The 25321-nt window shown below is 39.5% G+C and overlaps 1 protein-coding gene across 3 annotated transcripts in view; it reads right to left on the bottom strand.

The window, feature by feature from the left end:
* NOD2 (nucleotide binding oligomerization domain containing 2) overlaps positions 1 to 25321 on the bottom strand; it is a 1141123-nt gene that overhangs the window by 278881 nt on the left and 836921 nt on the right. For all 3 annotated transcript variants that reach the window (XM_044081989.1, XM_044081990.1, XM_044081991.1), the window contains one exon: positions 7317 to 7400. In XM_044081989.1, coding sequence (XP_043937924.1) covers positions 7317 to 7400 — 84 coding nt within the window. The remainder of the gene's footprint in view (positions 1 to 7316; positions 7401 to 25321) is intronic.

The raw sequence follows: 25321 nt of genomic DNA, 5'->3' as shown, positions 1-25321 counted from the left end.
TGAAAGTGGAATCTGTATCCTTGAGAGACAATGTTTAGAACCCATTTGTCTTTTGTGATGATGTGCCAGTTGTCTGCAAAAAATGCTAGTTTTCCTCCCAAGGGTGTTGCCAGGAGAGATTTGCTTGGTAGTTTGAGGATAGAGTCATTGTGTCTGCCTTCTGCTAGCTTGGGGCCTGTCTTCTCCTCCTTTCTGGGTAGCAGAACCCCATTGGCGAGGTTTGTAAGGGCCCTGTGACTGACCTCTGCCCCTTGGGTGTCTGTATTTGCCCCTCTGTGATCTGTCTGAAGCTGGAAAGGACCAATTTTTGTTGGCCAATTTCTGCTGAAGCGAGGGGGTTGTACCTGCAAGAAATCCTTGACCGTTTGCATAGATTTAGCCTTATCCTCCATTTTCTTTAAAACCTCTTCTGCTCTGACACCAAATAATACATCTTGTTGTAAAGGTGCATGTAATAATTTTGCTTTAACATGGTCAGGGAGGGTTTGCTCTTTTAACCAAGCATGTCTACAAATGACAGAGCCAGTAACAGCTGCTCTACAGGAAGCTTCCAATGAATCAAATGCGCATTGCAAAGTATGCTTGCCCACCTGTTCAGCTGCATGCAACAGATCCTACATTTCCTTGAATTCAGGCTGTTCTGAATGTGTGCTCATTTTTTGTTTGAAATGAGACATCAGGAATTGTTGATATTTCAACATGTGAAACTGGCAATTTAATGTTCTCATAGCCAGAGTTGCTGAGGTGTATATTTTCTTTCCCCATCTATCTAGGGCTCTGGAATCTCTTTCAGAGGGCACAGGATTTTTAGCCATAGAAACGTTTGCTCCCTTAGGACCCTGGGAAATGATTTTCTGGTTTCTGGGTCAGCTATAGAGCTTTTATAAAGGAAGTCAGGTACTCTGTAGTATCTGTCTGGTTTTGCTGGAGCAGGAGGTAGAGAGTCTGGATTTAAACTAGACTCCAAGTAGACATCATCCACAATATCTAAAACAGGAGGGATAGCAAGAGGTCTGTGCTGGGGTAATAAAAGGAACTCTCAGAGCCTTTTCTTAGAATCTGAGTAATCCTGGCCTTCCCAGTGGAAATGTTCCCTCATGGTATGTAATGTTTCCCCAAAGGAGTAGTCTTCAGGGGGAGATGCTGAGGGAATAGAGTCTTCAGCATCAGAATCCTCATAAGGTGGAAAAGTGTAATCCTGTTCCTCAGAAGAATCTGAGGAGAGAGAAACCTGGTCAGAGGATGCATAATCCTCCTCTTGTCTTGGGCTTTTATCAGGAGGAGGATGGGAACCCCTGATAAGGGTAATTAAATCTTCAGCCATCTTAAGCATCTGTTTCTTAGGCATGGGGCCTTGACCTGTAGACTGATGAACAGTTTTCTTAGGCTTTAAAGGAGTTTTAAGCTTAGCATAAGATTTAATGGTGAGTGTAGTTGGTCTGGACACCTTCTGCAACCAAAGGTGTTTCCTCTGCACCGGTGTCTAATTCTGCTCCGGTGTCGGTAGATGGCTGCATTGGCCTAGTAGACTCCGCTTGGGAGTCGGCAGCTGTCTGGAGTTCCAGCTCTGCGGTCGTCAGGGGCTGCGTAGGCGCCTCACTGAAAACCGGAGAACCGGTGACAGGCCCAGCTGAGGCCTCGGGGTCTGGCTTATTCCTAGGCTGCCTGTCCTTATCCTTGCGTTTTTTATGAATTGCGGTCATCGGCTGCTCCGACGGCAAGATATAATTAAATTTCCTACCAAAGTAATGCCGTGCAAAGTCAAAACGGCGTTTGATAGTGCATTTATTAAACCTAGCGCAGAACCGACCACCTGTGACATCGTGGTCTGGGCCTAGGCAAGGAATACAGTAGGAATGGAAGTCCTTATGGGTATTTCCTTCCCACAAGAAATGCAATTGTTAACTTTTTCTGACATCGGACTGAGGCAAGAAAATGTTCCTCAACGGGGTACTTAGCTTTTTTGAAGACTTCGGACTGAAATTCAAATCGAAAATCTCAGGTGTCAGCCAACCGGCACTTGCGAACTGCTTCTGCTTCGGGCACCGTGTGGCAAGAAAGACTGAAGAAAATGGCATCAGATACCTCTTATATACCCCTGGCGCACTGACGTCAGGGAAGAAGCGACAGCAACCGACGCAGGACCAAGACTTTGGAATTCGGGCTGACTGTGGGACCGCCTGATGGCAGGATAATCCAAGTGTGATGACTGCAGCAGGGTAACACGATGAACATTTATCCTGCATATATGCTGTATTCAGAACTGATAAAGTAATTCTTCAAGCTCTGCTAAGGAATCAAATGCTGCTGAGGGAACACAAACAACATTTAGGAATGTCTGAGATGACAAGAGAGACAGGTAGGAAACACTATCTCAACATTACAATTTAAACAGATCAGATGTTTTAACAGTCTATCTTTTGTAGCACACACATTATACAAATTGTACTTTTTGTGGTATGCATGCAAATCATACTCAGAAAGAACCAATAACCTGTCTATGGCAAAAAGTAGGAATTGACTTGTTTTAGCACATTAACCTCAGTTTTCTACTCTGATTACTACTCTAAATATCCCCAAGTTTTTAACTCAAAAAATACAGCAGCCATGTTAGTAATTACTGTGCTCAAATCAACAGAAGATAGAATACCACAGCAAGTGATGTCAAATAATGGTCCTGCATTCAGATGCCAGAAGTTTAAAATTTTTCCAGATCATCTGAATTTGAACATGTTACACTGAGCCCTAGGTATCTACAATCCAATAATTAAAATGAGTACACAATTCAGACCGCAATGAATATAAATGTGATGCATCATGCCATATGGATTATTTAGCATTGCTGTAGTGTGGGACTTCTTCACTACTTAAAATAGATCCTTTCACCATCACAGTTACTGATGGTGAGAAGGTAGATAGCAAAGCTTGCAATATCTTTTTTTTCATTACTAGTATCAAATAAAATTCAAGCAACACGAGTTTTACAGAAAAGATAGCTAGAATGGGAACTCTTTTATGCAAAAGATGCAAGATCTTGTCATCTGTAATGGAAGCAGAAAGTGTTAAGAGTGATGCTGGGTTACAACATAGTTCAGAAATCACAAATCCAAGCAACTTGTCCTGCCTTATCCAAAACTCTATAGTATTATTTCACTTAGGGGAAGATATGCAGTTGTATAGCATCAGCTGGACACACCTACTTCAAATTTCTGAACAAATGTTTATGTCTGAAGAGTCCGACAACTGAAATCAGTACTGAGCTACCTGAGATTGTAATGAAACATCCAGGAAATGATTCATCTACCCTGAAATTTGCAGGTACAGGATCTAGTACATCATCTACTGGTGATCTGCCTACTGAAACCTTGTCTTCTAATCACCAATGCTGCTATTAAAGGCAAATGAAAGCAAACAGGTCAGCTGCTGCTGTACTCAAATTGACAGCATCATTAGAAACCACTCCAATTTCAGGACAGCACACAGTTGCAAATAAATAAAATTAATTTCTTCTGTTTTTTTTTTCTGACCTTTATCAATCCTATAACTCATCAAGCACAACATAAAAGCTGTGAAGGTAATTATATTTAAGCTGTTTTGATTCTAGTATGGTTGGATTTTAGCACCATATAAAAGACCACCTTTTTGATTTGATCTGGTAACATTATCGATGTGGAAAATACTGTATCTGTAAGAATAGAGGCATTGCTTTTATATGGTGCAAATATTCTTACTAAACTCTAGTCAGGGCCTTTCTTCAGGTCAGAACTGGCATATCACAGAAATTCCAGTTTTTGCCTCTGGATACTCAGCTAGGATACCCCACAGAAATTTAATACAGCCAGTGCAATGACTACAGTATCAACGATATCTGAGTGTTATTTGCTGTGCTTTTTAAATAAATACGGTGTCATGCAAATGTTAAACAAATAGTACGTATCTTTGTGTTGCCTTCTCTTTGTTAATTCTCACCTTGCCCCATTTTGACATTTGAGTTTATTGTTTTCACACTGCAGAATAAAATTCCCCAATCAATTCACCAAATCAAGATCATATCAATCAGTCATTCAAAATGCAAAGCCCATCTTCAGTTAACATGGAAAGGTAACTTTTCCAGAGTTGTTACTTAAGCATTTCTAATAACTCTTCAATTGATGTGGAAATATGTGTTCCAGAGATTATACTTAATTTTAAGGATTAGCGCTATTATCTAGCTCTGTGACTTTTGTCTGCATTAATAGCGTAAGTGGTTTGATGAACACTTCCTTAAAAATGCATCTACTTATCACTGAAGCCTGTATATAAATAAGTGAATATTTCATACCCATAATCAACAGACCCAATATGTAGCTATAAAGATGTCTGTAATATGTCAACTTAAGAAGTTAGTATATATGTTGTTCACTGAAAAATGTATCAAAGTTAAGATTGTAAGTAGTATGTTCCTGTCAAGTCCACGACTTTGTAAGTAATATTCCATCTGATATGGTTTCACTAATTTCATGTGAAGCTTTTCTCCTCAGGCCTCAAATGAATATGGGTCAAGCCCAGATGAAATTTCTAAGTCAACAAATAAACAAATGATAAGACATATTTCCCTTACTTTAATTACTTTCTTTCCCTACCTCCCACAAACAAAAGCTCTTCCTTTGTAAATATCCTGTGCAAAACGTTATCATGTGGTGTTCCTGGCATAGGGTAGGCTCTTTACCATTCAAAATACTGACAGCTCAGAGCTGATGACTGTAGCAATATATATTCATTTTTTTAACAGTATATTTCCAGAAGGCAATAAATCATATGCATTAAACATTTTAGTAAGACTGCTGGGTTTTAATAATACTATTATTAGTGCTGCTTATATTTTAAATCAGTACAGAACTACACTCATCAAGGTAACATGTGGTTCTAGAGTCACACACTACAGACCTCTATTTTACAGGAATCTCTTTATAACTGATGTTAGCAAGATGTGATACATGCACAGAAAGGGGAAAAAGATGCACAAGTCTTTAGAAGCTGCATTTCTATAGCCAGCAGCCAACATTCTCTTAACCTTCACTATATTTACTTTTAATCCTTGTCCATGTATTCAGTTAAAACTCAAGTACTTGTGAAACTGAGCACTTATGACCAGATTTACAATCAGCAAAAAAAATCAAACCCCATGTTGCAGAGAGCTGTATTCAGTACCCGTTGAAGCTATATGCAAGGTTACATCACTGACAGTTAAGAAATTAGCTTTTCTTCTTCTTCATAAACTTTAACTTTAAAATTGTGACATAGAAAATACTGAAACACGACAAAAATAGAAAAACCTGAAGAGTAGCAACCCTGAATGAAACTGGATACAAACTATTGAATCTGTTATGCAGCAGGTAAGTCCCACGCCCCATCTCCCTGTGTGTGTGCGCGTCAGGGGGAGGAGGTGATTATTCCAGTTCCAAGTCACTACTGTGTTGGAGTGCTCTCTTTTCATCCTGCACTGTGTGAACTTACAGAATAAATAATCAGGGCGGTCTAGAGGGCCACCCCTTCAAAACAATCTCTATTGCTGTTCACATTCAGGCCTATTCAGGATTTTTACATTTCATGGTTTTTTTTCAGTATTTTGTTTTACATGACTATGAATTACAGATTTACGAAGAAATGAAAATGAGGTGTTGTTTGAAATACAAAAGCATAATGAATCTTCTTATTTTCAGAACTTATAAACTACAAGTACAGGTGATGCAGCAGAAAAACACATATTAGAACTACTTAAAACCTACCCAACATGACGACTCTGTAGGCCATTAATATCCAATGTTATCCAGTTAAATATACTTAAATGTGACTGTTTATATGCTTTATTAATATTTCATGAAAATATAGACAATTTCTTATATTCTTGATATTACCTGTAATATTAACGCTATATGACTTGTTATGTTGCATTGACCACAAGCATGTTACAATACAAGACACAGCAGAACTGAGCAAGGTAAGTGTGAAAAATAATAAACAGTGAATCCAATGTATTACATGACGAGAAACTGTAAAGAACAACTCACTTCACAAATGAGTCTCATTAAAACTACAGTTGAACTACAGTTGAATAACTTAACTGCTTTCAACATCTAAATGGAAGACTTCTTAAGAATAAAAAACAATGTAAGCACCATTCTTTTAAAATAAACAATACATCACATGACTGGCTTAAAATCCAATCAACAAGCTCATTCAATCATCTAATACCAACAACCTTTCATTAAATATATATCTATTCACTGAAACAGTAACACTTTTTCAATTTAAAAACACAGAAAAATGCGATCATTTAATCTTGTAGGTGTACAAGCATTGTACTTAAATTGCCATTGCAACTCACGTTCCTCCACCTTACCGTTTCCTCCTAAAAACCTCTATGAGGATTCTTTTATATTTTTTCAATAACCATGAAATACTTAAAATCACTGCATTTTAAAGAATGTTTTACCAAGGCATTCCTAGGACAACCTTGAAGTACATCTCATTTGTGCTCACTAATGCATTCAAGAAATGTGCTAATAGTTTTTCCAACATAGAACACACTAAACACAGAGCATAAGAAAAAGAAGTTTATGTTTAAATGTGGTGCCTGCCATTATTGCAAATATGTAAAAGAAGTGACAAAAGTTAATATTAATGGTCAGATGGTTAATATAAAATACTACAGTACCTATAATAGTAAGAGTATGTGTCTTTTCACCAGATTATTCTGATAGCTCTTGTTGGCGGCCACGATGGTGCAGTGGTTAGAGTTGCCACCTCACAGCAAGAGGTTCTCTGGTTCGATCCTTAGCTGGGGTGCCTTCTGTGTGGAGTCTACATGTCCTCCCTGTGGTTGTGTGAGTTTCCTCCGTGTGCTCCAGTTTCCCCCCACATCCCATAGACATGCTGTAGGTGGGCTGGACACTCTAAGTTGGCCCTAGGCATGAGTGAGTGCATGTGTGTACCTTCTGTGGAAGGTTGGGTGCCGGGCTGGCAACTCGACACCGTAAAACTCCATTACCAATCATGAGTGGACAGGTGATCCACTGTGGCGATCCCTAACTGGGAAAAGCCAAAAGAAGAATTATGATAGTTTTGTGATGGCAACTGAAATTCAATGCCTGTACACCACCAGGGTAAATGATCATATTTCTTTTGTGTTTTTAAAACAAACAACTGCAAGCTATTGAGATGATGCCATATTTAAGTTTTAATGCTCACTGCAGATTATTTCATGCCTGACCTCAGAAAATGTCAGTTTCTTTACTATGCAACAATTTGGGTCACAAAATATAATGGTTACATACTTAAGTATTTTAAGTGCCGAATTCTTCAGAATTGCATCAGCTAAGCAATAAACATCTTCATCTTCAAGTTTGTTGTCATCAAGGCTGGAAAAGAACATAAAGTTAGTTCACATCTGCAGACAGGTGCACTGAAGAAATATGGTGTTATTCAGATAAATGTTGCTGTATAAATAGCTTTTGTAACGTCTTGCTGAAGTTCAGGGGATTTTAAATACTTAAGAATTTCAAAATCACCTTTACCCATAGTGGTGGCTTATTCTTCATAAGTTGTTACAGACTTCTGTTTTATTTGTCACTTAAAATCTATTTGTCTACATGACCTAAGGCAGTGAGAACATGTAAATGCCACATCTACATTTACCACATCTTAGATTCAGGCAATCCCATACCTGCTATCCATAACTGACAAACAGGCATGGATCATCTGCTATTCTGCACCAAAATATTACAGAACTCTGCAGAACTCTAGCACTGTCTTCAGGGGCTGAGTCACCCAATATCCTTTGCTAAGCACTCTGTCTTGTGAAGAAATAGTAAAAAACAGACAAAAAGATTGAGAAAGCAGTTAACACCATCTGTTAATTAGATATGTATACACAAATTCAGAGCAAAGGATAAAAAGAAAATGTCACTAAGCAGGGATGGATTTAGCACTAGGTCACCTAGGCAGCTGCCTAGGGCCTAGTGCTGACCTGGGGGGCTCAGTCAACAATAATTAAAAAAACGTTTTCCCAAACAACAATAATTTCAAATAAAACAGTTTACTTGCAACATTGCTGCTTTCTATCTGTCCAACTGACAGATACTTTAAGATCTCCTGGTTGGAACAGCTTCAGACTCTCTCATTGTTAGATGACACAGGCAATGAAAGTGGAGATGATTCACATGGCAAATGACAGACTTTCCAGGATATGGTGTGAGATTTAAATATTGCAGCAGAATGGGCAATCAGACACCTGTACACTATTGGACTTTCTTTTTGTCCATCATTATATGGCATAAGGAAGAGATGGAATGTCTTCTTTTTTGTGTTGCATTGCAACAATGAGCTGGGAGGCACTTGACAAACAGCATTAGGAACCAAGCAGTTAGAGTGCAAGGGTACCAGAACCACAGGGTGAGAGGACAGTGGTCCCCCACTTTAAATCGAATAATAAATCGTACCTTCTGCTTGTTGGCATTCTGGCTCAGCTCTATAATTAAAAAAAAATAAAAACATTGGACGTCATGCTTGTGGCCCTGTTCTCTGGCCATTTAGAAGAAGCATGGTAAAATCTTTACTTCATAGTAAGTGTGTATGTAGGGGGTGCAAGTGAGCATGAGTGTGTATGTATGAGCGTGTGTGTGTGTGTGTGTGCGTGTGTGTGTGTGTGTGTGTGTGTGTGTGTGTGTGTGTGTGTGTGTGTGTGTGTGTGTGACAGCACATGTGCATGCATCCCTGCATGCAGACTGCATCCCTGATTTTGCTGGGCATCCTAAATTATTTTCTCATATTTTGTTATGCCCCTCATACAAGTTTTGTTTTTCTGATTAACTGAAGGATTTCAAACAAGTCATTAATGCTAGACATTACAGTTTTATACTTATTATGTAAAGAAGCTACATCATGATGCAAGACTAAAAGTTAATATTTTTAAAAGTAAATAAGCATAATATTCAGGGTGTTTGTCAGGGCTCACATAAAATCATGTATTTCTCATTCTTCTTTTTCCTAGACTGCAGTTAAAGGGACAAGGTACATCAACTCAGCTTTTATTATTTCACGTATTTGGAATTAGAGTACAAATTCTAGTTTTTCACAAGGTTATTCTATTCAATAAGTCACTCATAATTTCACACGCTAGTTTGTTAAAGTAAAGACTAAGAAACCAAAACAATTGTCTCATGTCAAAAGTCAAAGTAAAAAAGTAAAGTACAGTTTTGTACCTACCATAAATGTAGATGTTCGAAGATCCACATTGCTGCAGTCCTTACACTTGGGTATACCGCTGTCCTCGGTCGGCCCGAATACCAAAGTATATGGCTGACGTCGGTCAAGGCGCATTAAACTGACGCCAGGACGTCAGGGTATAAATACGCATGACCGACGTCATATCCTCAGTCTTTTCTTGCCCCAGATGTCAGAAGACCCTAAACAGGGTAAAATCAAAAAACCACCAAACACTAAACACCCCTGCACCCAAACTATGTACAACTTTTACAAATATACTAAAGAACAAACCTATCCACACAACCACCCCTAAACACAGAGGGGAAGGAGGGAGGGTTGACTGCAGCAATGTGGATCTTCGAACATCTACATTTATGGTAGGTACAAAACTGTACTATGTTCTTCATCTCACATTGCTGCAGTCCTTACACTTGGGTAGATTCCCAAAGCAGAGGTAAGGGAGGATGGCAAATCATAGAGAAGCAGGAGCTGCCAAAATGCCCTGTAAAATAGCAGTGGCAAACCCAGCCCTAGATTTAGAGTAGAGAGGAAGGTGGTAGCGCTTAGAGAAAGTATGTACTGAACTCCAAGTAGCAGCCTCCAGAATATCCTTAGTTGCCACCCCCCTTAAAAAGGCTGTAGAAGTGGCAGTAGCCCTAGTGGAATGAGGTCTAATCCCTGTTGGAATCTCCTTGCCATGATGGGAATAACAAAAAGCAATGCAAAACCCAATCCACTTAGAAATAGTTTGTTTTGACACAGGCTTGCCCTGAGAACACAAGGCAAAAGAAACAAACAACTGCTGAGACTGCCTGAAACTCTTAGTCCTGTCTAAGTAGTAGCGTAACTGCCTGTGTACATCTAAAGTATGCAAAATCTTTTCTCCCTTGTTTTGGGGGTCTGCATAAAAGGTAGGTAAATGAATAGTTTGGTTTAAAGACACACTTGAAACCACCTTAGGCATAAAGGAAGGGTTAGTACGTAAAGATACCCTATCCTTATGGAAAATCAAGAAAGGCTCAACCGCCATAAGGGCCTGCAATTCAGAAACCCTTCTTGCAGAGGTTATGGCCAACAAAAAAGCAGTCTTCCATGACAAATATTTTAACTCAGCCGTAGCTGCAGGTTCAAAAGGTGGTAGAGTGAGCTTTTCCAACACATAATTGAGGTCCCAAGCAGGAGTAGGAGCTCTTCGTGGAGGTCTTATGTTCTTTGCCCCTCTGAGAAATTGCTTGAACAAAGGATGAGAAAATAAAGGTGGATCACAGTCATAGTGAGATGAAATTGCTGCAGCATGAATCTTAATGGAAGAGAAGGACAAACCCTTGTCCAATAACTCAGTAAGATATTGAAGAGCCACACTCAAATTAGGCTCAGAAACATCCAAATCCTTTGCTGCACTCCAAAACAAAAATCTCTTCCACTTGTCTGCATACACTTTCCTTGTACTAGGTCTCCTAGCTTCCATAATCACATTCAAAACTTGTTGAGGAAGTTGAGGCCTGCTATGAGCTAAAACAGGATATGCCATGCTGTGAGATGAAGAGAGTGAAGCTTGACATTGAGTAGATGACCGTCCTTTTGGGACAACAGGTGTGGAGTCAAAGGCAAGGGCCAAGGTGGTTTCCTTATCAGATTTCTCAGTAATGGGTACCAATGCTGTCGAGGCCAGTCTGGAGCTATCAGGATCATTCTTGGTTTGTCTTGTCTTACCTTTAGCAGCACCTTTAGAAGTAGAGGAAGAGGTGGAAAGGCATATACATGAAGATTTTTCCAACTGAAAGAAAGAGCATCCACTTTCCAAGCTGCTTGGTGTATCCTTTTTGTGCAAAACTTTGGTAGCTGATGGTTTAGAGGAGAAGCGAACAGATCTATGTCTGGTGTTCCCCATGACACTGTTAATTGCTGAAATACCTGAGGATCCAATTGCCACTCGTGGGGATCCATGATTTGTCTGCTTAACACATCTGCTAAGGAGTTCTGTACTCCCGGAAGAAACCTTGCCTGAAGGTTTAGTTGTAAGCTGAGAGCAGTGTCCCACAAAATCATTGCTTGTCTGCATAGAGGGTAAGAATGTGTTCCCCCCTGCTTGTTGATGTACCACATGACAGTTGTGTTGTCTGTTAGAATCAACACCTGTCCTGGAAGAAGTAATTCCTTGAAAGCTGTTAATGCAAACTGGACTGCTAACATCTCCTTCAGGTTGATATGTAGATGCTGTAGTCTGGCAGGCCACTTGTCCTGTATCCACTTTCCATTGAGATGAGCTCCCAAGCTTTGTCCGAGGCATCTGTTGTTAAAATCTGACTCGCCTCTGGTCGGGTCACAGAAAGTCCCTTGTTTAGGTGACATTGCTGAGCCCACCACAAGAATTCCTTTTGGATGCAAGGTATTATTGGAATGACAGTGTCCAGATCCTGGCAGTGCTGTGTCCATAGATTCTTGAGATACCATTGTAGCTTCCTCATATGCAGTTTGGCATTGGGAAGCACCAGAATACAAGATGCCATGAACCCTAAGGCTTGAAGGACTGTCCTTGCAGTCAGCCCGGACTGGTGTGATAGTTGTTGGAAGTAAAGGGAAAGATTCTTTTGTTTGTCCGGGGTCAAAAAGGCCATCTGGGTTGCTGTATTCAGTCTCACACCCAGAAAGCACATGTCCTGAGAGGTACTAGACTGGACTTTGTTTCGTTCACAGAATACCACAGGCATCTTAGCACTGCTATCACATATTTTAAATGCTGTAGAAGCTCGTCCTTGCCTTGAGCCAGAATCAGGCAATCGTCCAAATAAGGATAGATCTGTATTCCTCTCAATCTGAAGAAGGCTATCACTGGAGCCAGAACCTTTGTGAATACTCTGGGTGCAGTAGATAAGCCAAAGGGCAATGCAGAGAATTGATAATGAGAATTTCCAGCTCGAAAACGCAGATACCTCCTGCAACTTAGAGTGATAGGAACATGGAGGTAAGCCTCCTTGAGATCCAAAGTTACCATCCAGCGATCTTTGCCCAGTAGAGGTAAAAGCTGTTGCAATGTCAGCATCTTGAACTTGGGAATGTCCAGAAAGGTGTTGAGGATAGACAAATCCAAAATTGGTCTCCACGTGTTCCCCTTTTTTGGTACTAGGAATAGGCGAGAATAAAATCCTAGGCCCCTTTCTGCCGTAGGCACCGGTTGTATGGCCCCTATCTGGAGTAATAGAGAAATTTGTCTGTAAGCTTCTAGTCTGTGCTGAGGAGGAATGTCTGGCATGCCCTTGAAAGGTGGCAAGGTATGGAAATAAAATCTGTAACCGTGGTGAATGATATCCAAAACCCATCTGTCTTGGGTAATTAAACTCCAGTTTTTCTTGAAAAGTGTTAATCTTCCTCCCAAAGGTGCTGCCAGATGGGAAGGTTCTGGCAGTTGAAAAGGTAGGTCATTGGGTCTGTCTACGAAAGGGCTGACCCCTGCCCTCTCCTGAAGACTGTGCTGGTGAGCCCCCTATCCTGGATCTAAAAGAGCCCTGAGCTCTGCCCCTACCACGCCTAGACCTACCCCTAGACTGGGAATCATAAGAAGGATATGTCCATCCCTTGCTTGGCCAATTTCTACTAAACTTTGGAGGTTGAACCTGTAAAAAATCTTTAACAGTGTGCATAGACTTAGCTTTGTCTTCCATTTTCTTTAAAACTGCTTCAACAGGCGAACCAAACAACACATCAGATTGCAAAGGGGCATCCAAGATCCTTGACTTAACATGCTCAGCTAAATTCTGATCCCTTAGCCAGGCGTGCCTGGACAGTACCAGTGGCAGCCACCCTCGAAGAGGCCTGTACAGCATCAAAACCACATTGTAAGGAATGCTTACCCACCTGTTCAGAAACATGCACTAGATCTTGTAACTCCTTACATTCAATACCTTCTGCAAGAGCATCTACCTTAGACTTTAACTGTGAAAGCAGATAGATCTGATATCTCAGCATGTGGAATTGACAATTCAAAGCCCTCATGGCTAAAGTTGAAGAAGTATAAACTTTCTTACCCCATCTGTCTAAAGCCCTTGCCTCCTTATCCGGAGGAACCGGATTTTTAACAACAGAAGCCTTAACCCCTTTAGGTCCCTGAGTAACAGTCTCTGGATCTGCCCTAGGGCTTTCAAAGAGATACTTATGGGCTTCAGGTACCCTATAGTATCTGTCCGGCTTAACAGGAGCGGGAGGTAAAGAATCAGGGTTAAGAGAAGCCTCTGCAAAACATCTTCCACCACAGAAAGAACAGGAGGAATAGCTAAAGGTCTGTGCTGGGGTAAAACAAAATTCCCTAAGTCTTTTCCTGGAATCAGAGAAATCCTGACCTTCCCATTTAAAATGCTCCCTCATGGTATGGAGAGTCTCTGAGAATGAAAAATCCTCAGGAGGAGAAGCAGAAGGAGTGGTGTCATCCACATCAGAATCAGAATAATGAGAAAACTCCTGCAAATCTTCAGCCGAAGACTCTGAAGCATCAGAATCCTGCTCAAAATTCCCAAATTCAGGATCCACCCTAGGCCTTTTGTCAGGAGGGGGCATAGAACCCCTAATCAGAGTAATTAAATCTTCAGCCATCCTAAGCATATGTCTCTTGGGCACAGGGCCTGAAGTACTAGGAGAGACACCTGCTACAGCTAAACCTGGCCTGCCCCTGGAGGAAGCCTTGGTAACAGTAGGGGAAGGCCTAACCACCTTAGGCAGAGAGGGAAGGACAGATACCTGAGAGGCCCCTTCAGCCTGGCCTACCTCCTGAGAAGACACATCCTGTAACAATAAAGTCTCTCCCTGGGACTCTAAGGAAACTTCTGTTTGGGCCTCCGGCTCAACCGAGCCGTCTAAAGAACCGACGTCCGGGACGGACGGTTCTTCTAACCTAGGCCTAGGTGCTTTGTCCTCGGAGCATCCGACGGCATTTTGTAATTGCACCGCTTAAGACTAACCTGGCACAATCTAATCTCCTCTTTATAGTACGTTTGTTAAATCTAGCACAAGAGGGACACCCAACAACGTCGTGCTCAGGCCCTAAACAAGGTATACACAAGTTATGGTAATCCCTATGTGGTATCTATTTCCCACAAGAAATACAGTTATTTACTTTTTCTGACATCCGGTAAAATACTGAGGCAAGAAAAAACCAAAATATTCCCCAACGGGGTACTTAGCCAACTTTGATTCGGTCTGAAACTCCGGTTTCGGAAAATCTCAGGACGCCAACCTGCACTCGCAAATTTGCTTCTGCATCGGACCACGCGGCAAAAAAGACTGAGGATATGACGTCGGTCATGCGTATTTATACCCTGACGTCCTGACGTCAGTTTAATGCGCCTTGACCGACGTCAGCCATATACTTTGGTATTCGGGCCGACCGAGGACAGCGGTATACCCAAATGTAAGGACTGCAGCAATGTGAGATGAAGAACATCTTTACTGTTATTCAATCAGACCATACAAAAAATGCACAGCTGAATGAAATTACGGTTCTCCAAGCTCAATGTACAACAGAAACACAGAAACAAATACCCATATATAACAACAGTGACAACACAGTGATTGAGCCAATTGAGGTACAGAATGCATCAAGCCTCCTCAACCAGGCATGATTACATGGACTACAAAATCACCTCCAATCACACCACCACCAGTCTCCAACCACACTGCCACTATCTCCATCTCCAGCAACATCTGCAATGACCTCAGTGGCAAGCTGAACTGAATGTGGAGGGCTGTGGCCAGATTTATGTCTGTCATGTTTGTTTGTAACAAACAAAAATAAATTCACACATAACTGTCATATAAAGTCAAGCCATTGCGTGAATCGCTGAATACAGTGCAACTGCCACTACCCGAAGGTCCAAACAGCCAGAACCAGTCCAATGATCTATCCACCATCCATAACATCACCAATTCTATCTCCAACACCACTAGCAGCATCCCCAATCCAGTCCAATTCCTCCTACTCAATGAATTCAGTCCAGTCCTTACAAACAAACATGGCAGATATAAATCTGGCCTCAACCCTCCACATTCAGTTAAACTTGCCACTGAGGTCACTGTAGGCCCAAACTTCCATTAATCAGTCCAACATTTCTCAAGAAAGCAAAACACGAACATTATCGCTACAGTCCCCCACACACTCGACCAGGTCAAGAACGAACCACCAATGGACCGCACATTGACAATTCACACAGATTTAAACATAATAACTTTAACATAAGTAAAATTAACATAAATTTAACAAAAATACAGAAGATGGATCTCAGGAGCCAGAGAGGTCGCTGCCGCACAGGGCACCGCCATCTTGCATCTTTATGTGTTGTAATAACATAGTGTTAAAGGCAAAAAAACACTCACACTATAGGGTAATAAATAAGAAATAAATTTAATAAAATGCCAGAAACAAGCCAGAAAAACAACTCAAGTCCAAAAAGGTGTAACAGTTAAGTGCTTTTGTCCCCTAATAATAGTACTTCTACAGAACCGTTAATTATACAATAAAACATCATTTAAATAACTTCATTAATTTATCATGTGATCCATTCAAAACTTCATTAAGTAATTACTAAAACTGTTAAAGGCATAATATGTGATGTACAAAACTTGTTATAAACAAGTCTCAAAAGCCAAATGCATTAAAAGTCAACTCCATCAAAATGAAATATCATGAAACTGAGTGCTATATAAGAACTGTATAGAAAGGTGTGCACATTAAAAATAAGGCAAGAATATAGAAATTAATCTACACCTTATAATTTAGCCACCCTATGTTTTAAAACTGGTAGGATGGATATATGTTCATTCAAACCAGGGTCAGATGATGCATTTAACTTTAATTGGCATATCAATTAATTGTACTCGATCTTAGTTTCCCAAGACCCACATCTGGTATTGTTTGGTGCAGTTTCCAAAATACCAAATATAAACTTAGAAAAGGTTTTGCAATTTTGTGTATGTTTAAATAGGGAATTATTAAGGTTGTCTTTTGCAATTGCATAATTATATTCATATATCCTTTTGCAAAGTTGTCTTTCTGTTTTGCCCACATGAAAAAACATTGTAGCCAGAGCGTAATGCAATTTAAATAAGTCCCTTAGAAGAACAATTCCTGTCTACCAAACAAATAATTCCTTAAAGGAAACTATCCAAAGCAATTACTTCCTTGTCCAAAACCTACATACACTGACTACAAGCACCACACCTCTAGGTGCCTTTTCCAGCAGTCAGTGTTTTGATATTTGTTTTCTCCTCAATAATACCGTTTTAGTTTCTACGCCTTTTTTTATACAAAGCTCAGGGTATCACTCACAATACTAAAAACATCCTCATTAACTTTAAACATTTTCCAATATTTGGTAATTAAGTCTTTAACTTCCTTTGAATAAGAGTCATGTGCAAGTACCAGGGAACTAGTAAAACTTTTACTATCCTTATAATTGATAGTTGGTCCGTTAAATGTACTTCCACTAATATCAGCACCTAAAAAGGGGTTATATTTTGAGCCTCACCCTATAAAAATTTCTTCCTTTATGTCAGTTAAAAGTTTCAGGGGGTTACCCTTCTCTAAAAACATCCTAACTACCTTGTCTGCTTTTACCTGAAGCAAGTCGAAATTGCAACAATTTCTAGCTATTCTAACCAGCTGTCCCCTAAAGATATTTTTCCTGCAGAGCCATGGGGGACAACTTTTGTAATGTAGGTAGCTATTGGAAAAATGTGATCATATTTAGTTTTATTAAATTCAAAAAGTAAACAATTGATGATACAACTGTTCAAGTCTATGACCTCATCAAATAATTTCTTAATTTGTAGATTGTTCCATTTAATAATAAACTGCAATAATTCCAGACCATGCCTATCAAACATGCCAATCAATTCAAAATATTCCTGATCACCTAAAGTCAATGCATTAGGAAATGTATAAATCCTTAGTCCCTTAGGAGCCCTTTTGTTAAGAAATTCAGTCAAAAATAAATTATCAATCTGTAAGTTACTCACTCTATTTATGTTTTTATAAAAAGTGTTCAACATTGAAGTTAAATTACCATGTGAGTTCAGTATATCCGGTATATCAAAATGCAAATCTTGATTGATCGAATCGTTAAAATCCTTACAGCAAATTAATCATGGAATATTACTTGCTGCATTTGTATAGTTGGGATTTGAGTTTTGTGGTCAAACTGGAATCTTATTAGAAGAATGTGTAGAATCCGTCGGGTTAGCAAACAATTCACTATCTGAATCAACGCCAGGTAAAGAAGTAATACCAAAGAATGATCACATTCTAAAAAAATCTTGAGATTTCTTGGCTAAAATCAATCAAAACTAGTAGTATAATAATTGTTGTCATTTTTCAGCAGTTGGTGTGGTCAACCTTTTTACTAGCATCCCCCACCAGACTTGACTTGAGTAGCAAACAAATACCAAAACACTGACCTCTGGTAAAGGCATCTGGAAGTGTGGTGCTTGCATTCTGTGCATGTAAATTTTGCAGAAGGAAGTAATTGCTTTGAACAGTTTTCTTCATGGAAATATTTGTTTGGTGGACAGGAATTGTGCTTCTAAGGGACTTATTTAAATTGCACTATGATCTGGCTGCACTGTTTTTTATGTGGGCAAAATGGAAAGGCAACTTCACAAAAGGATATATATAAACATAATTATGCAATTGCAACAGGCAACCTTAACAGTTTCCTATTTAAACATGCACAAAATTGCAAAACCTTTTTTAAGTTTATATGTGGTATTTTGAAAACTGCACCAAACAATACGAGAGGTGGGTCTTGGCAGACCAAGATCGAGTACAATGAATTGATATGCCAATTAAAGTTAAATGCATCAGCTCACCCTGGTATGAATGAACATATATCCATCCTACCAGTTTTAAAAACTGTACTGGGGCCTTTATAAGCCTAGTCATGCAACACAAATGTATCCCATGAGTTACTGAGCCTTAGAGGTTATTTTAAGGGGTGTATGTTAATTAGGGTATGACTTAAAGGCTGTCTCTGTTGATCAGAGACACAGATGTTAGACCAGAGGTGAATAGAATTCTGATTTCTCATCTGCTGGTCCAGGCTGCACTTGGATAGGTTTGGAAAGGACTCTACTTCACATGGATGGTAAGCCTATTCCAGATAATGGGAATTCTCTGCGATATAAACCTGTCTCTCAAACATATCCTGTGTAAGTCAAAAGCAAAGTTTAAATCTTTAGATTTAGTAGTTCTAATGCTGTTCATTTTGTGGACATACAAAAGGGCCATCGGAGCATGATCTAAGGATGCCTTCTATGCCAGGCGTAAATCGCCTCTCAGCAGTCTGGAGGAAATAACGTAAAGAGACACAGCTTTGAGGTGATCTTCATAGGACATGCTGTTTATGTCCTGTATTCTTTTTGTGAGGAAATCTGTGGACATTCCAGTTGTACATGCCTGGTCAGGTATATACTGAAGGGTTCTGATAAGGGCTGAGTACAGTGGCATGATGACTTTCTTGGACCTAGATGCCAAACCCTTACTTATAAATTGAGTGACACAGAATGATTTTCTTACTAACTTAGATATTTGTTGGTCAAAAGACAGGTTACTATCTACAGGAGTCCCCCCAAATCCCTGACTATTGTGTTTGTGTTTACGGGTGTTTTATCAATGAGGTAGTTTCCCTGTGTGGATGACTTCTCAAAAGGTACTATTATGCATTTCTTGGCCTTTAGTTTTAAGCTGTGGTTTTGGCACCACTCGTTTGTCTGTGTTAGATCTCCCTGTAAGATGTTAGCATCATAGCAGGATTCTATGACTGGTAACCCACAGGCCCTTGACATCTTCACTTCCAAAAAAGAGAGGCTAAAGAGGAGCGGACTCATCAGAGAGACCTGGGGGACTCCACTGGTGGTATGAAGGTAGTCTCTCTAGTCTTAACTTCCTGTGTCCTGTCTGTGAGCCAGCAGGAGTAAGTTATACAGTGGTTTATGCGTAATTCCACGAGTTTGCTTACAATGCCCGAGTAGGATATTTATTAAAAGCCTTAGCTAGGACAAGATAATAAGTATGTACCATTTTGCCCTCATCCATTCCTTTGGTGATCTTCTCAAAGAAGTCTACCAGGTTAAGTAGGCATGACTTGCCTTTGATGAAACTAAACTGGATTGGGTCTAGTGTCTGAAGGTCTCCTATGTTATTTTTAATTCTTTCCATGGCTTTGCATATGAGACTAGTCAGACTAATGCTCTGTATTTCCCATTGATGGTTAGAGGTTACAAACTTAGTTATGTCAACTTAAATGGAGAGCAAAAATACTGAGTTTCAATGAAATATGCTACAAGTCAGTTCATTAAGTTGATAAATGCACATACAACTTTCAGTAATATTTCCCTCCTTCAAAAATCTGCTTGAAGACTTATAAAAACATGAAATCACTTCAAGGCATGATAAATGATTCCGCACATGCTGTGTAAGCATTAAGACTCCTACCAGTTGGCCTTTTTCTATATCAATATCCTAAGGTACAAAATCACTGCACACAATGTTCTGCCCAAGTACTGCATGCAGAGTTTTGACTGCATTGATGTAGTGTTGATTAATATTGCACAATTAGCAAAGATGTACAAAGCTAAGGCTGGGCCTTGCATGAAGACCCCACATTTCAGGTGAAGAATTCTGACAATTATACTATATCAGCCCTCAACAGTAGAAAAAAATAAGAACTAAATGAGAAGAAGAGATAGGTTAGTAGCAGAAAGGCCAAAATAATGAACATCTTTCAAGACTACGTGGGGGTTAAGTAGCAGCAGCCAGGAAGCTCACCATATTGCTAAAGGAACTGATAGAGTTTCTCATAAGACTTATTCAAGTCATCCTTTTTAATATGCATTATACCTAAAAACAACTGCAGATCAGGTAGCATTTTTGCTTCAGCAGAGGAAGTGGTCAAGGAATTTTAAGCCAGAAAGCATAACCTATGTGGTGTGAAAGGATATGGAGAAATTATTGAAGGGAAAGTTTAAAAAGTTTGATGTCACACAAAACAACATGGTTTCAAAAGTCTTCCCAGTCTAGCTACGAGGTGCACATATGACATCCAGTGGCCATGATCTGTGTTAACATCAGCATAGCACACAGGAACCCTATGAAAAAAAATCATAGCAATGAGTTCTTGCAGGACAGTAGTGATATGAATAAGAAAACTGGTTAAAAAGACACTACAGTGCAGGAGGCAATGGCTTGGTGTTCTCAGCCAAAACAGTGATACACAAAGTACCACCAGGACTGGTTTTAGGATCAATTCTGTCAGCTATTTTTATTATAGGCTGTCATATATTGGTTACAGGATCAGGAAAGACTACAGGAAGAATTAGGTGGGACTGCATATAAAAACATAGTTTTATGCTCTTAGATCATTTGTTGACTGGATAAGGGCAATTCAGTTTCAGGGTGAAGTAACAGCAGTGGTCTCATGTGACTTGCTAACAGTCACAGAGTATGTAAGTGGAGACCGAGGAATTTGAGCCCAGAACTATACATGATAGAGCTCCCTGTCTTACAACCTATGCTGCAATAGCAGATATTGTATTGCCAGTGGTAGAAGAGACTTCTGATCTTTCAAAATGACTATGATACATTACTAATAGTTTGAAAGATGGCATCAACTGGAGCTTAGAGCTAAGTTGTGCAAAGCTATGTACATTAGCATGCAGGCATAACCGCCTGGAATATTTTGCAAAACAGGAAAGAAGACTAGCTGACTCCAAAGCAAAGAATATTTAAGCAATAACTGATGACGTGGTGTGGTATAATTGAAGATTTACCCACTGTTGGTGTGGTTTAATCACAAGGGCGAAGCCCGAGTGATTAAAGCCAACCATGGGTAAATTTCAATATATCACAACCACGGAGTTGGTTATTGCTATTATACAATGACATTATTTAAGGAAAAAAATATTTACTTTTCTTAAATAATGTCTTTGTATAACGGCACTTTACTGCTCTTCCGCTGGTTGTGGTACACTGCTTCCTTGTGTTGATGTACTGAACATGCGTATGGGACTTGCATCCCACGCATATCCAGTACATCAATGCTTAGAAACGGAAGCAACAGAGAAAAGAAAGTGTCCATTGCTCCATTTTTTTCTTTTTTATTTGTTAAAAAAATGTTTTTAGCACTTTATACCAAACTTTTTCCGTTGGTATATTGTGGGATTTACAATAGGCATGCTGGCCAATCAGCGTGCATGTTTTGGAATATTAATGGGGGGGGGGGGCATTGTATAATCTTGGATATACAACAGAGCATATAGATTCAAGAGATACAGCTATGGTTCTACTGCTGTGCAGAGGATCTAAAAAGGCATCATCTGAAGTTGTCTGCAGTGTCGAATTCCATACTTGGGGAAGGATTTTGGACTTATACAGGCTGTTCAGTGAAGGGCAAATCAGATGACAACTGAGTTACAAGAGCTATAACAACAGGCTGATGGTGGCCTTGAACATGTGGGCTCAGTAAGAAATTAAGAGAAATGGCCAAGATGAACCTCACATCTTATTTTTAGTAAGCTGGATTTACTGAAGAGAGAAGAGTTAATGACTAACAGAAGCTCATGGAAATCTGATGGAGGCACATTGCTAAGATGATTACCTGGAAAACTAAACACTGAACACTAATGGTCATCATCATCTAGAAATAAAAAAGGACACTAAAATTATGTACAAAAGACATACAGGCACACTTTCAATATACACATCTCGAATGATGTTTACTTTCTGGATTATTTCTACATTATAAAATCATCAACTGTATGGAGACAAGCCTTAACAAATGCCTATTCACTTTCTCAGGTGCTGCAATAAGCAGAGATGTAAAGGACTGAGACTAGTCAGAACATAATCATTACTGCTTTTAGGTCCTGCGTTCACAAGATCACAGACTGATCATTCTTTATGACCAGTCTTCATAAAGTCACTGGGAGTCATCTCTGGATTCAAGCCACATCTAAAGGCAAGGCACCTGAGTGATTCTTCACTGGAAAGTCATTTTGCTTCTTGGCTGTGCATACAGTTTCAGCACAACATTGTCTGAACAATAAAGGAACATTTAGGAGAGAAGGATATACAGCTGGGATTGAAAATGTTACATCTTTAAAACAGAATCTCACAAAAAGTTAGGAAAGCATTAAATGAATACATGCAAAGGGAGATTAACAAGTGCAGTGCCTTTCCCTTCTGGATTGCAGGCAGGTTATTTTGGGATCAAAGAGAAAACAGAGGGGAAAGAAGTCAAGATGGAGCCTAGCAGTAGGAGCACACACAATAGCTATAGTATCTCTCCTTCAGCTGTTTTTTTGTGCTTGTAAAAGGCCTCAGGTAAAATACAGAAGAGTACATAGGCTTCTCATTAATTTTCTCATGGCATGACTATTAACTCCTAATACCAGTGCTATTCGTAAAAACTGCTTGGCATAACAGAGATGTCCAAAATCTACCAGGTTTAATGGAAGCTGCTTTATGGGTAGTGTTAAAAATGCATCTAACACAGGAACTAGGGATGAACAGAGACAGATATAAATTTAAGTAGCGTGTTCCCCAAGATTTTCAAAATGAAGCAAACAGCATGCAAGAAAGGACAGCTTACATCACAAAATCATATTACTTAGAACAAAACAAAGGGTTACTAAAGATTATAGCACTACAATGATAAAAAACGCACTACATGTAAACAGAAAAACTAAGCATTCTTATTCGGGTTTGCTCTAAGCTATTAATGCAGCTATAATGCAATCCCAACACAGCTACAGTTTGCAAGTCTGTGTTATTTATTAAGAACCTGTCAATTTATTTAGTGCAGACAGACAGAGCTGCTTCTTACAAGCACAAAAAGCAAACAGAAAACGTTCAGTCATATGACAGCTGTACATGGTGTGATGCAACACACATGCAAATTAGTAAAAGGAGTAGCACTGCTTTCATGTCAAAGTTTATGACATGCATGATACAAATCAACTTACAAAAAGGGAACTTCCTTTAGGAAATATCAACAGCATGGCACAATTCTGAAAGAAAAGAGACTGTTCTAGGAAAGCAGCAATAGTGAAAGCATAGAAGCATTTACACTGTGCAAGTCAGATATACTCCATGCTGGTATAAAATAAGACAGAATGTGAACGGGTGGACAATCGGCTGTGAGACAAAACAAAGATTAAAGACTGTTGGGCACTGTACACATCAAATGGATACATTCTGAAATAAGGTATAACAAAGAAAGAGAATATTCAAACTACTGAGGTGAGAACAATACATAAATGTAGTGAAACAGAAAAATAAACACAAAAGATGGAAAAAACAGCACAGACAGCAGCAATTAGAGGGTAACAGCTATGGTTTAAATAGTTCTCTCCATATGTCACTGAAGTTTGTAACAATAGGAGGAAGAAGGGGAAAGATAATTTCCACATCTACACCGTATTTGTTTAGTAAAAAATACATCAGATAAAAAGAAGAGAAGGATGAAATTACTACCTAATACAGATGCTTCATCTGAATTTTATATTTTATAACAGAAAATTAACCAATTGTTTCTTTTTTGCTGACTCACATCTCAGTAGTCAACTTACAGGAAGACAGAGAGAGATACAAAGCTCCATAATACAAACAAAGGGCAGTTTATTCCATTACAGCTGCAAACAAACCTAATTATCACATCTTTAAGATGTGTAAGGAAACCAGAGTGACTAGCAGAATACAGACATGAAAAGAACAAATAAACACTACCCACATAACCATTAAAGGCTAGTGCTGAATGTAGATGCAGGAAAGTAGGTAAAATAACCTTCACTTATGCCACTGACCAATAGATGCACAACCTGTTGCTGAAATCACTTCAAACCACAAGCACCATTATAGTAAAGCGAATGTCTTATCATTGATATGAAAAAGTTCTGCATTATTAAAGCTACTCCACCTCAACTGCCATCCTCCCCACCCAAAGCAGTGACACTGTGACAGACCCCACTGTTAAAATAATAAATGGTTGCAGAGCTTCCTGCTTGGACTAAACAGAACAAAAATGAAAAGAGCCTGGCTGGGGGTACCATTGAAAATAAGCATGCAGGATTTTTAGACACAGTATAATAATTCATTGTTTCAAAGCAGCTCAAACTAGACACCCTGTCTGCAAAGTACAAGCCACATTCCTATTATTTTCAACAAATGTCTTACTTGCATGGAAATTATGACTGAGTACTTAAGAATAAATTCATTTTTGATAATTTGCAATATATTTTATCCTGTCTTCATAGATAACTGACAAGGCACATTTAAAAATAGATCTTAATCATCATCATCACTGTAGAATATGTATGTGTGTTGTACCTTTAAGAAGCATTTCCAAGGTCAGCACGTGCATATAAACAGCAAGCACATGCTAGCTTCAGTGCCATTTTGAGAGTGCAGCCAGACAGTGAACATGTATGAGAGAGTCAGTTTGTTTATAAGTTTATGTAATTTAAAGTTATTGCCTCTGTGATGACCATGCCCTGGCCCAGCAATCAAGGAGCCTCAATCCTCACCACTAACACCAGGGAGGTCATCTTGTAGAAGAGGAAAGGATAACTAATACACACAGTAAAGTACGATTTCCCTTAAGTGCACACAGAGATCACAGTCAGTCTGGGGCTGATTGCTCCCTTGCTCACCAAGTCCCCAATAAGACTCCCCACTGGCACAGCTATAGGGTCCAGGTCTCAGCCTAGCTGGGCAGGCTAATACCTCCACTACCCTCTCTGTCCAACCAGTGGTTCATGTCCCTGCCAAGTAGCTGACACAATACACACACACACTTTGAGATAAGTATTCATACAACTTCACAGACACTCCTGGGAAAGGCTGACACAAATTCTCCAGCTGTGCCCTTTACCCAGACCATACAGTAGTAATCCCTGCCACCACCCAGCTAATAATATCAGCTATTAAAAGGCCCTTAAAAGGGTTTCCAATTATTACTGTGCAATATTATTATCCAGTGGTAATGTGACTAATCAGTCTAAGCTTACTGGAGGGCTTAGACAGTAAACTCTATAA

Source organism: Protopterus annectens, chromosome 8.part1 (genome assembly GCF_019279795.1).
Source record: "Protopterus annectens isolate FY-2018-M chromosome 8.part1, PAN1.0, whole genome shotgun sequence".
In the NCBI taxonomy this organism is placed as follows: domain Eukaryota; kingdom Metazoa; phylum Chordata; order Ceratodontiformes; family Protopteridae; genus Protopterus; species Protopterus annectens.
The sequence above is the reverse complement of the archived record's forward strand: the minus strand, read 5'-3'. Positions and strand labels throughout refer to the sequence as shown.